Source organism: Podarcis raffonei, chromosome 15, assembly GCF_027172205.1.
Source record: "Podarcis raffonei isolate rPodRaf1 chromosome 15, rPodRaf1.pri, whole genome shotgun sequence".
NCBI lineage: Eukaryota > Metazoa > Chordata > Lepidosauria > Squamata > Lacertidae > Podarcis > Podarcis raffonei.
Genome location: NC_070616.1, coordinates 43447593 through 43461458, shown reverse-complemented (window position 1 = coordinate 43461458; position 13866 = coordinate 43447593). Strand labels below are relative to the sequence as shown.

Here is a 13866-nt window from a genome sequence, read left to right as displayed (position 1 = left end):
TAAGGATTTTTTCCTCCCACCGCTAGGTCTGCGTGCTGTTTGCTCCATTTGGTCTATGACATTTGGATGATCATCTTCATCAATTGATAGACTCCTACCTTCAGGAGCACTGTCTCCCTCCCCCACATTAGTCAGTTTAAAGCCCTCCTGATGAGGTTTCTGAGATTTTTGGCAAAAACATTCCTCCCAACCGTTGTGAGGTGCAGCCCATCGCTTGCCAGAAGTCCATCTTCAAGAAACTGCAGTCCGTGATCTAAGAATCCAAACCGTTCCTGTTTACACCATTTGCGAAGCCAGCTGTTCACTTCCACTATTTCCCCCTCTCTCCCTGGGCCACGTCGTTCAACTGGGAGTACAGATGAGATGACAATTTGTGCATTTAATTGCTTCAATTTCCTGCCCAGAGCCTCGTAGTCTCTTTTGATCTTCTGGAGGCTATTGCTTGCAGTGTCATTGGTTCCCACATGAACCAAGAGGAAGGGGTATTTGTCAGTGGGTTTTATGATTCCTTGCAGTCGTTCAGTTACATCTTGGATCTAAGCCCCGGGGAGACAGCACACTTCCCGAGACATCTTGTCAGGCCCACAGATCACAGCTTCTGTTCCCCTCAGTAGGGAATCCCCTATCACCACTACACGCCTCCTCTTAGGTCTGGTCGGGGTTCTTTCATGAGCTGTCCGTTCCAAGGTCGCCTGCACATTCCCTGAGGAAAGAGGAAGAGCCAAGAATAGAATGTGGCTTTAACCCAAGCCTCTCGCTTGGTATTGTAGCCTCCTTTGGAATTTGGTCCTCCTCTTGGAGCTACAGAAAAGAGGAGCATATCATATCATATTGTTATTGGTTACCGTATATTATGTTGTATGGAGCTAACAGTGTATTCCGAAATGCTTCACTAGGTTCAGCCACCTTGCCTAGAAAAAAGAAAATGGCCAGAGGCAATTTAGGAATACAGAAATTTAAACTGACCCATCATTCCACCTAAGGTCTTGTTTGTACGAAGAACTTAACTCCTCCCAACCAACCCCCCAGCTGACTTCATTTCTTAAGGAATTCCTGACACTTTTGTGAAACAAAGATCTTGGAGTTGAACTAAGCTCTTAAGACTATGAGAATGTCTATCCCCTTTTAATAAGAAAGCAGTGAACGTTGTGCCACAGCACAGGGAGTGGGAGCCCCTGCTCAGTTTTTCAGGATTGTGTTGGGAGAGGTGACTCGTAACCCCTTCCTTGCCTGTCTTGCTGTGCTGTGGGGGAAGATGAGGTCTCCCTGGTGGCCAGATCAGTCCTGGTGGGCCTTGCCACTTTAGGGATAGCTTTGACCACAATCTGTCTGGCTGTGGTACAATGCTGCTCTGGGTCAGACTCCAGGAGACTAAAGTCTGCTGCATCTCAGCAGATATGTTCAATATGGCCATGAGCCTAGTGAATGGGTGTGGAAATATTATTCTTCTCTAGTTCAGAGGCAGTGTGTTTTGCAAAGCGCACAAAATTCCGACACACATGTCTCATGAATTTAGCATTTGATTAATCTCATCAGATGGCGTCCTGTTAAGAAGTTTTGTATCCAGTTTTGTGTTGCTTCCTCTAAGTGAAATTCTGTGACACTATTTCTCTTTTTGCTCATTTCTAATGCCTTGATCATTCAGAGGAATATACAAAGCTGCACTTTGCTGAATTAGAACATGGTCCATCTAGCTCATTGGTCTTCATCTGGCGTTCTGGGATGCACTGCAGGGGGTCTAAGATGGGTTGAAACAAATATGTGGTAAAAATTAAGATATGAGTCTCCAAATGAAGGTTTGGGTTAAGATTGGTCCGAAGTCTGCATGATCCTGGCACTCCATAATCAAGGGGACTTGATAGTTGTTGCAAGTAGGATTTGCTGGAACTGGGTTGCTTGCAATTAGGATATCTAATTATTAATTTGGTAGCAGGAGATAAGAGATTAGTGTGGCTGGAATTGGCTTGTGTATTGCACTGACTGATACGTACTGATCCAAGTGCATGTGTCTCTCTTTTCAGAATTTTTGCCATGTTTTGGAATGTGGGTCCTTGGAAATGTGTCTTGCCCCTACAGCTTTGCCTGCTGGGTTTTGCATGCTCTGTGTGGGCCAGCTCAGGAGCCTTGCCACAGACTTCTATCACAGCAGATTCCTTCCTGCAAGACCTCTTCCTCCGGTATGGCAAACATGACAAGCTCACTTTGCAGCAGCTCAAGTCCCTGTTGAATCGCCTTGATGTGGGAGTTGGAAGGAACAACATTAGTCGCACAGAGCAGCAGCGTAGAAACATCTCCTGGGTAATGTATTGTATTTATATAAGCTATTTCTGTCCTGCTTTTGAAGGTAGTGAGTGGGTCCACAAATCACCCTACTAATGCTAAAAACTTGGCTGTTATAAATGCATTCCACTGAAAAATATTAAAATGATAAAACCTAAAGGGTCTATAGTGGGGCACCTTTAATTAAGTCCACTCAATTGATCTTGAAAGCTTTCTGAAATAAAACTGTCTTGAACTGACACCTAAAAGTTAACAGAGAAGAGGCAAAAAAGATGAACCTCTCTGGGGAGCAAGTTCTGTAATGTTGGTGCTGCCCCTGAGAAGGCCCTGTTCAGCATCACTACCCTCCTTGCTTCTTTCTAGTGGAGGAGGGGCAGGGTCTCCCTGTTATAGGTAGGTTTATATAGGGAAAGATGGTCTATGACATGCCCAGGTCTGGACCATTTAGAGTGTTAATGGTGAAAATCAGCACCCAATTATGGTTTAGTAGCAGTAGTACCCATATTACTTTATTATTCGTTGCAGTTGCTATCTTAGAAATATTTTAAATTATTATTATTATTTATTTATTTGTGCTTTTATCTTGTATTTTTATCTCGTGAACTTCCCTGAGATCATTGGATGAAGGGGGTGTGGGTGTGTATACCATATTTTTCCGTGTACAAGATGATGTCTCTCCCTCCCCCCCCCCATTTTTCAGTCAAAAATTGGGGGTCATCTTATACACAGATTTATTTCTTAAGTCTTGGGTCAGCTGGCGGCTCCTGGCATCTCCTGAGTGGAGTGCGCTGTATTCAGGGCACTGGCTGGAGAGGTGAGGAGGGAGCTTGGGCGCAGTGCCACCAGTTCTCACCTGCTGAGGCGAGGCAAAGCCAGATGCAGGCTGGAGAGGTGAGACGAGGCGAGGCTGTGCCGAGATGCGGGGTATCGCCCCCCCCCAAAAGCAATTTCCCCCCAAAAGCAGAACAACTTTAACAAACTGATTTCTTAATTTTGGGCTCCCAAAAGTAGGGGTCATCTTATACATGGGGTCGTGTTATACATGGAAAAATACTCTGTGTGTATTGCAGTTTTAGTAGTATTAAGACATATTCACCCTACCCTCCAGCTGAAAAGCCTCCTGGAATGGTTATATAAGATCTATACAAACGTGTCCCTGCTCTCAAGCATCATAAAACTGCTATGTTTTTATACTCACCAGCTTGAATAAAAACAGTTCAGGGAGAGCAGGAGCCAAAGGGAGCTAGAATGGTGGCAGGAGGCAGTGCATAATTTGTGCTCTTCAGCAAGTATGGGTCAGTAAAGCTCACTGGGAAGCCTGCAGGGTGTGAATGCTAACAAAAGGCACAACTCTGGGATTTTCACCACGCCTTGCTCTCTGTCCTATAGTGCTTCAGTTCCTCAGAGCTCTTTTCAACCCACAATCTGAGTGAAGACTCCAGCCTTGGCAAGAGTGAATTCCGAGAGTTCTGCCCAACCATCCTGCAGCAGCTGGAGTCAAGGGCATGCACGTCTGAGAACCTGGAAAATGAGGAAGATGAGAGGACAGAGGAGGGGAAGCCCAGTTCCTCAGAAGGTGTGTGTGCAGTTATAAGCCAGCCAGCTAGGCTAGCAAAAGTTTAACAGCTAGTCTTTTAAAGCAAAAGCTTCCTGAGAAATGCCTTCAAATCCTGACCATCCTTGTTCTCCTGCAAGTTGCTGTAGAAATGGAATGCCAACCAGAACTGTAAGCAATTGTTCTTAATGGGGTTTCCTTTTCCAGGTACAGGTTGACATAATGCCCCATACACCCCACCCTTGTTGTGTCCTTGCCTAGGAAAAGTCAGTTGATCTAATATCCACCCCCCTGGTATGATTTCATTGTGCTCCAGATTGAGCTGTCAGTGCTGTCAAGGCAGCTCCATGCATATGCTGGCTGCTGCATACTTACAAGTGAAAGTGGGCCTTTGGAAGTACAGGTATTGCTCTCAATGAAAGACAAAATTAGAATTGTTTAGGCTGTGGAGAAGAAAGCATGAGGTTTTATTCAGTGTTGGTCGTGCTCAGAGCAGACCTATTGAAGTTAACGGGTATGACTAACTTAGATCTATTAATTTTAGTGGATATTCTAAGTAGAACTTAGCTTGATACCACCCATGGTGTTTACACCTTTACACACAATGGAACAGCCTATAGGTTGACTCTCAATTTTACTCCTGTCATTCACAAATTTGTAAATTCACAGATCTTCCTGTTTGTGGACAGGAAATGTGGGTCCACAATTAATGAACCATATATAACACACTTTCCCCTAGTTAAGGAACTATGCCAACCACCAGGTCCTATACTTGCTTACCTGAAAATAAGTCCCTTTAAACTCAGTGGAGTTACTTCTGAGTAGACACATACAGGATTGCACTGTATGACAAAATAGAGAACTTGGAAATACTATCTATTGAGAAGAAAAAGCTCAGTATATAAATAAGAGGTCGTCCCTGCTGGTGGGTATTTGCAGAAGAGCCAGTGATTACAACCGCTTTTGTAGATCTTAAGATGGGTATGAGTCATCATTGAGATGTTACAGGAATATTAAACAAAAAGGCAACAGGATAAGAAACAGTGTACTTTAAATATGTATGTGTGTGTTTGTTTGAAAAAAGGATTTGCTTAGTGCATACATTTTCACTGTTAAGTTTCCACTTTTATTTCACAGACTTTTTGAATTTGGGAGGAGGGGTTCCTTCTACACTTCCTCTGCCTGCTGTGGCTCCTCAACCCAGCACTGGCAATGTGTCTCACAGGCAAATATGCAGAAATCCACACATTCAGATGTTTACATACAAACTGCTGCTGCATATAAGGATCTGTGGATTGGGGAAGTAATTCTACACTATGGTTAGAAGAGGAAAAGAGTTGGATTTCTCAGACCCTCTCAAAACCGTCCATGAAGAAACATTATAAGAAAGCTTCACCTGCCTCAGGATCATCTCCCTTGCTGGAATCTGGTGCACAAACCTTCCAGATATGGCCTGTCACAGATTTTGAGTAACCTCGTAGATGTATACACACAAAAGGAGGTCAAAAATGACCCTAAAGAGTCTATTGTTGACATTCCAGAAATAAGGAAGTGAGATTAATGTAATATGATTATTCTTTTCAGCTTTCTTTGTGTTGTTCACAGACGTTGCCTGAAGCCAGAAAATTTGGGTCTGCAGTTAATGAGCAACATAGATTGTACACGTTTTATCTAAGGAGCTTTAAAAATGGTTAATCTAAATCTCTTTTTGCCAGTCAGTGAGTGATGGCAAGTTTCAACTGGCAACATCCTGGGTAATCTAAGCAAATTCCTCACTGGTGTAACCTGAATGGCAGCATACTCTGTTCAGTTTTTGTCTTATAAACCTTGTTTTGTATCAAATTGTAATATTTTTAAGCTACCTGAAATCCTAAATCACAATTCCTGCTGCCTCTACATCATGTTTTCAGTTTCTTAATAGATCCTGATATTGAGTTGGTATTGAGTATAGCTCTCAGTACCAAGTTTGAGAAGAACTCAGAGGCTGCGCTTCTGTCTTCTGGCTATCCTGGTGCTGTACATCTTAAACTCCTAGAGAATTGCAATAAAACCTTATTTCCAGTAAGATCAACTTCAGCCTTCCCAGCTTTGGCTGTCTATAGAGGCCCCTTCCTGTTTTCAATTATTTGGGTAAACTGGCCCTCCTTTCTATTTGTTTCACAGTCTGGGGCTTTGGATTTCTCAGTGTTTCACTGATTAACCTGGCCTCCCTACTTGGCGTCTTCATCGTGCCCTGCACCAAGAAGGTCTTTTTCACCCGAATCCTAACGTATTTCATCGCGCTCTCCATCGGGACATTGTTCTCTAACGCACTGTTCCAGCTGATCCCAGAGGTGCAGTAAGACACAGATACATGGATTGAGTCACAATCTACTTTTCCTGTCACTAAGTTCTCTGCTAATAGGCTGCTCACAGTTTAGAGCAGGCATCCCCAACCTGCGGTTCTCCAGATGTTTTGGCCTACAACTCCCATGATCCCTAGCTAACAGGACCAGTGGTCAGGGATGATGGGAATTGTAGCCCCAAAACATCTGGAGGGCTGAAGGTTGGGGATGCCTGGTTTAGAGAGGGGGAAGCTTGCCCTGCCCAGGGATTCCTTTTGAGGATGACCTTTTCTCCTCTGAGCATCAGGAAGCTTCCTAAGATCAGCTGAGAGAAAAAGAGCAAATTCTCCTGCATGGTCCCTGTGTAGGCACATACATGAATTCTGTGCTTGCTCAGAGCACATCTTGGGAATTTTCTTGAGCCATAATTCATGTTTCCTCATTTCAAGGGCAGAAGCTTAGCACCACTCTCCTAGTCCTTGTTTCTTGCCATTCACAGTCATCCAAAGCAGCAGTGTGACTTTAAAGTGCACCTTGTGGGTGTTGCCAGCGCTGGGAGGATTTTGCCTCTTGACTTCCATTCCATCATTGATGGAAAGGGGTTGATTGTGCTTTTAGTGAGAGGTTTCTTCAGTTGTGCAAAAGTGTGAAAAGGAATGTTGGGTTTTTTGGTCATATCTGCTAACTAGCACAATATTTCTTTGGGAACGTTGTGAGAGCAACTTCACTGAAAGAATGGGAAATAGTACCCTTTACCTAAACCTAGCCAGCTAAAGTAGATGTTGCCTAGAGTGACCTAGAGGAAGAGGTATACATTAATCTGGATCTCTGTGTGGACTGTTTCTGTAGGCTGAGTCCTTCCAGTAGTCAAGTTCATTCACTGGCCTGATGAATGAGAGTGGGTAGGGGGGAAAGTGTGGCTGTCAGCTTCAGAGACTGTTTTGCAGAGGAACACCAATATTCTGGAGAAAGATCTTTTATGTTTTTTCTTGGCTTCTCTTTCAATAATTGATCTGATTTTACCAACAACAAAAGAAGAGGTTTCTTGAGCAGTGTTGGACTTTGCCAGATTTAATCTTGACATAATTTTGTTTGAATTGCATGTTCTGGGGCTGCTTAAATACAAACAAGAACACTCTACTTCCTGATTTTGGAGTTTGTAACCCTTGTCTCCTTCACTTGCTCTGTTTTTGTCTTCCATTTTGACTTTGCATATTGTGGCAAACATTTGGGGCACAGTTTTTGCAGTTCCGCAAACTTCTAAAATTGTGGGCTGAAATAAGACATTGGTTTGTCCATGGTATGAAAGAGCCATCCTTTGAACCCAGGACCACCTTTGCTGTCTGTCCTGGCCACCTCACCAACTGGCTTCTTCCATTGAAAAAGGCTAAGGTCACAAATCTTAGCAATACTATCCAGAATTTTTGAAGCTCCTATGTTGTATAGCTAATTTACTGCCTGTCCAAGGCATGACGTACTGTATTCCCTCTTGAATTTATGGTATTTTCAGCTCCAAAACTGTGCATCTGATGAGGGGGAAGGAATTTGTTGCTTGAAAACAAAACTATATTTGTGATCAAACTGTAACAGAAATTACTGTATATGCTTCACCTCCATGGTTAAGTTGCCTGCCCTGGAAGAACAACTGGTGTGCAATTGCATCACTCACTTAGTTGGACTTTGGGGACTTTCTGTAGTTGGGCAGCAGAGACTCTGTAATTCTACAGATGCCCATCTGCTAGGTAGGTATGGCCACATGCGTATCATATGTACAGGCAAGTAACTGTTCACTCTGGCCAGGCAACAGACCATGATGGTGGGGGGTGTAGGATGCTGAGAGTAAAACAGGTGCTCTTCATGACACTGGAACTCTGCCATTGTCCCTGTGCTAGAAAAAAGAGGGGAAACGTGACTGGACACCCCCACCAACAGTCTGGAGAGCTAGGGATGTTAAATGCTCTCGTCAGCTATGGTATGGACGTCTTACAGTTGTGATCTGAAGCATCACTTAGGGACGGCTTGAATGGAATTACAAACTTATGTACAAACTAATGTGCATTTATAGAGGCCATTTGTAGCAGGACTGTCTACAGAATACATGAGATATGGAGAGATCCCACTCTATAGAAAGCGGAAGTCTCCACCTTGCTTGTGAAGGGACTGGTCTCCTCCATATCTCATATGGGTGCAATTGTCCCATGATGAAACTACCACCTATTGGAGGTGCACAATTGTCTTTGCTGGAGTTCCAGAGCCAGAGTACACCAGGTACTCCCAGCATGCTTAAAGCCATATCCAATTAAACATCAATCACTAATGAAAGTCTCCTCTCTCCCTCCCACCCTCTCTCCTCTCTCTGTGATTTAAATTCATTTCTGCGTATTCCTGTGTCCTGACTTCCATGGCATTCATCCCACCTGTGATTTCACGGGGGGCGGGGGGCTGGCATTCACGCCGCAGTCTGGGGTTATGGTTTCCTCTGTGTGACTGTCATCTCCCTCTGCTCCCTGGTTGGAGCCAGTGTGGTGCCTTTCATGAAGAAGACCTTTTACAAGCGACTGCTCCTCTACTTCATAGCTCTGGCGATTGGTACTCTCTACTCCAATGCCCTCTTCCAGCTCATTCCTGAGGTATGACTAGGCCTCTTGGCCTTCCTTGTGTGGCTGTTTTTGTGTCATCTGTGGTGAGAGGAATTCTAGTAGAAAAGTGATATTGTGCTGGTGGTATTAGTCTCGGATGAGTTGTGAACTGTTTGGCACTTGAAAAACTTAGTGGGGCATTTCCTTGGGTTTTCACTCTTTAGAGTAGTGGTGGCCAGCGTGCTGCTCTCCAGAGAATGTTGAAATCTAACTCCCCTTATCCCCGACTGTTGGCTCTGCTGGCCTGGGCTGACGGACATTGCAGTGCAGCAGCGCCTGGAGGGAAACTGAGCTGGCTACACCTGCTTCAGTATTACAATGTCAGAAGAAGTTAAAAACGGCTTGGAAGCTAACTCGCACCTGACTGTAACAGTCTGAAAGCAAGGGCCAGTTAAGATAATGGCAGTCCCATGCTGAGAGGTCTTTGTCAATCTCATGCCTTTAAAGACAAGGCTCCTGTGCTAGCACATAAGGCCTCACAGATGACACCTGCTGTCAGGAGCATGTGGAGATTGCAGCTGTCCTCAGTGCTGCTTCCTGGGTGGTGCCATCCGATGCAGGGGGAGGCAGGCTAGAAACGAAGCTGTGGGGGAAGCCATGGGGTTTGGAGCCTCACAGTGCTTCCATAGCCAATATAAAGAGCTGGGTGCTGGTCCCTGGCTTGCAAGCTGGGAGGCAGAGAATAGAAGGGTGAGCAGAGCAATCAAGGTAAAAACAGAATAAGGGGGGGGGGAATAGGAGAAGAGCAGGTTGCATTGTCCTAAGGAAACAGGCTGAAGGAAAAGACAACATGAAGAATGGAAAATGGAAAAGGACTGCAAATCCTAATCCTAAGCCAAAGTAAGGGGTGGGTGATGGTCGAAGAAGGTAGTTGTGTGTGAGGGTCTAGTTATGGTTTAGGAGCTAGACAGGAAAGTGAGAAGCCATTGGTGGTTGCACGGTGCCTTTGTGGTGCTCGTTTCCTCCTCATAAAATACCTGACTAACTTCAACGTTCAACGGTATGTTCTTGGGAAGTTTTCCTTTGTAATGAAAGTGTTTGAGACAAAGGAGCATATCTTATCTAGAAAGGGGCGGGAAAGTGGCCTTCACACAATAAGAAAAAACTATAAGAAGGTCTGAGTCATAGGAGGCAAGTCAATGAATCAATGGGTCATAGTAGAATCCCTCTTGTTCTTACACCAGGTGAGATACAAATGAGCTCTGCTCAGATGATCTTCTGCTTCAGGAAGTGGTAAAACTTAGGCCTGAGTTGCACCACTTTGCAGATGTGGATTTACATGGCTGAATACTACTACATTTTTTTAATGCACCACATATAGAAAACTAGCCAATCAAACAGCAAGTTTCTAGCCTTGCTGACTTCTGTCAAACATGGTTTCTATACGAAAGGAACATGTGCCTGTGGAGAAGCATTCAGCAGTGTGAACCCACATCTCACTTGGCACAGCCGCGACACAGGTTTATTGCTGCCATAATGTGAATTCAGGGAGCAGCCAGCTGCCATCAAGATATACTTCTGTAGGTCAAGTGATAAATTCCTGTGCTCTGCAGCTTTTTACTTCCTCTTAGGCCTTCTCTTAGATTGAAACAGGTGGGAGGCAATGTAAACTGCATAAATGTGCTGTTATTTAAGTATACTTTTCACTTACCTTTTCTTGCCCCTACTCCACAGGCCTTTGGATTCAATCCTCGGGAAGATGATTATGTCTCCAAATCTGCTGTTGTCTTTGGGGGCTTTTACTTGTTCTTTTTCACAGAGAAAATATTGAAGATGCTTCTCAAGCAGAAAGACACGGTGAGGGAGGAACAAAAACACTTGCTGATGAGAACTACTTCTGGTGCAAATTTCCCATTACTTTTCTTTTAAACAAATATTTGAATATTGTTTGGCATCAGATATAACAATGTCATAATTTTGAGGGACAGAAAGCTAAAGAAAATAAGACAGTAGTTTTCCCTTTAAATATATTAGAAGCAGAATTCTTTCCAGAGAATCAGCAGTTTAAGATGGTAGTTTGCAAACTTTTATATGCAGTGAAACTCTTTTCCACATTGACCTGCCTGTTGAAGAGCCCTGATGGATCTAGTACCAACCCTGCACCTCCAACTATTTGGTGATGCATTTTTGAGAGTACCCTGGTTTTGTGTGGGGCAGCAGCCAGGCCTGTTGGCTGTCACTATGTGTGTGCCAGAATATATCCAGTACTCTCTCACGGCTACATATTTCAGGGCACTGTTTGCAGCCAGCTGTTTTCAGGGAAGCTTATTTGCCAATGCTGATTCCTCCAGAGCATTTGCAGATAATGTGAACCCACACCCAAACTAGTAGGATGCCATGCTTCTCTCTGCTTCTGACCAATAGCAGACAGCAGGGTGAGGCAGCGGCACTCACCTAACTTACAGTTGCCTGCATCATGGCTGGATGCCAAGAGAGGCAAGACGACAGCAAGGTCAGCACAATACGCATGCGCTAGCAGAGCCTATCGAGCGCTCCTGCCACCATGTGAGCTCGCCAGCACCTCACTTCTCTCTGTCCCAGTATGCAGCAGCAACCAGGTCAGGTGAGAGTCTCTGCCTCATCCTGCCATCGTCCACTGATTCTCATCTCTAGCTCTCAAGGGATCTAGATTGGAGAATAAATGTTACTGCTTCTTAGTCTCAGAAGCCCAGAGTCCATCCTGCAATCTGTCTTGCATCTATTGAGGCTATTCCAACTACATCTGCTCTTCCTTTCCATCTTTAGAGTGCTAAAAAAACCCTTCAGACTTTGTAGCGCCATCATAATGCCTAGCCTTTTCTCCTCCCCTTACCCCCAGTACTTTGTTTAACATCAAGCCTGATACAGAGTTCCAAGGGACTTGCAAGCTTGCTCACAGTGTTCTGACATTTTGGTTGATGCTAAGAAAAAAACATTACCATACCTTTACTATTCTGGATTTTATTTTATTTTGACCTAATGGACCCACATGGCCAGCTACAATTTTAAATGTTAAATAGTAAGTCACCAGGACAAACAGAGCTCTGAAAGAATGCATATATAGCACCCCTCTGCCATCCTCGCTAATGGCAGTAATAGCAATCTTTACAAAAGCCTCCAAAGGTATTCCAGAGAGGCTTCCTTTTAGTACCATTCAAGTCTGTCAAAACGATAGTGTAAAATAAAACACTATAAACGGTTTAGAGACAATCCAGTTCCTAACCACTTCCCTTCCTGTTCACTTCCTTCTCATGCACGCAGCCTTGTTCAGTGGTCTTCCAGGCCTTTCGGTTCAGTCCTTGGACTTTCAAACATTTGGTGCCCATAATAGCAGATTCAAAACAACTGTAGAACATTTGAGTTAGGGTAGTTTGCTCAGCTGCTTTAATGTTAACTGATAATGTATGGAACAGTCAACAAGGATATTGCAATGAGAAAGCATATCTCATAAACAGGGTCATGTCATGGAAGGTTCCTATATAGATGCAAATTAAAGTTGATACAACTGATTCCAGTTGAAAAAAGGCTTTTTATAGCCTACATAGCTAACATACTAAATGGAAAGCTCTTTTATGAATCAGTAGGCACAGAGAGTTACTTTTCATGATAGAGAAGTCAGCAGTGAACTACCCTAAAAATACTATATTGTGGTGTCTGTGAACTGTGAGATCATAAAACTTGCAGATAAGTGTTGTGGAATTCAGAAAGTTACTAAAGAATTATAAAGAAGTGTGGTGGTTGGTGCCTTACTGGTGAAAAGCCAGTAAAATTTAATGTGAGGAACTGAAGCAGCTGACAGTGGGGAGTATACCCTAAGCTGTGTTGGAGCAGTGTGGGGTGAAAGGTTACTTGCTGATCTGGCTGGCTTGCCCCAGCCATTCTGGGTGGCTTCCAACACAACAACATCAAACATTAATAGTAACAATCTGATCCAATATAAAAGTCACAATAACTTTAATAATGTACATCAAACAAAGCAACATTCAACAATGCATCAGAATCTTATAGTAAACAGTAAAATTAAACACCAGCAAATAATAATTAAACAGTTCACACTTATCAACTCCAATAAAGAATTACCAATCTATAATCAATAAAAATAGCAGCAATTCACATTGCATAAAATACCACAAAACATACAAGACCATCCAAAAGGATCAGACTGAGAAACAAAGACACACAACTTATAAAACTATTTTTTAAAAATATCCCTGAACTCCTCTCTTCCCAGCTGCTGTCCTCAAAGTCATAGCCTGGGAAGGGCTGGGTGGGGGGTCAAGACAGGTGGAAACGCCATTGCCTGATGAGGAACAGAAAGTCTCTCTCCCCCCTTCAGTTCTTCCATCTTTGTATCCCCCAGAGTCATCATGGGCACAGCCACTACAGCACTGAGACCCTTCCTTCCAAAAAAGACCAAGAGGAGGGGGTCACTGAAAAACTGCAGAATGGTGACTTGGATCACATAATCCCTAACAAGAATAGTGACCTGGAATGCAAGAATCCATCTGTTGATGAGAAGATTGTTGGCTCCTTGTCTGTTCAGGTACCTACCTATACCTATAATGTATTGCTTCCAGCCCTGCTGGAGATAAGTTGTCTTAGTTTGCAAGAAATAGACTTAATGGGAAGACTGATCCAAGGTAAAGCACCTCGTATGTATCTTAGTCTGCTTTTGTTGGGAAAGGGTCGAGGGAGTCTGCCTTTGGCCCATGCAGACATAACATCTTCTGCTTTCATAACCAGTGTGCAGTGTGCTGTGACAGCTCCTGACGTCTGATGACTTATTTCTGCAGAAGCAGATGGATATTGGCACAATCATAGGTGGGTGGTTTGCACTGATGTACTGGCAGAACATGGAAAATAGCAGCAAACCTGATACCACAAAATTGTCAGGCAGACAGCTTGCTTGGGTAGAGTGGGGAGGTGAGATGAGGCAACGTTGGAAGTCTGTTTACATTTCACGTTTTGTTGGTTAGGACATTGCTACTTTAAATTCCTTGCTCTGCTCCACATTTCCCAAAGCATCAGTGTGCTTTTGTATCTCCAGTTGTAGGCACTAGGTGGCAGTGTGTACACATTGCATGATGCA

At 43.8% G+C, this 13866-nt stretch overlaps 1 protein-coding gene across 2 annotated transcripts in view; it reads left to right on the top strand.

The window, feature by feature from the left end:
- Positions 1–13866, top strand: part of SLC39A14 (solute carrier family 39 member 14) — a 31007-nt gene that overhangs the window by 14119 nt on the left and 3022 nt on the right. Inside the window, exons 2-6 of one of the 2 annotated variants that reach the window (XM_053367024.1) lie at positions 2022–2298; positions 3670–3856; positions 5999–6168; positions 10473–10595; positions 13138–13320. In XM_053367024.1, coding sequence (XP_053222999.1) covers positions 2022–2298; positions 3670–3856; positions 5999–6168; positions 10473–10595; positions 13138–13320 — 940 coding nt within the window. Of the gene's footprint in view, positions 1–2021; positions 2299–3669; positions 3857–5998; positions 6169–8619; positions 8790–10472; positions 10596–13137; positions 13321–13866 lie in introns of both variants that reach the window. The other variant, XM_053367023.1, reaches the window with a different exon arrangement.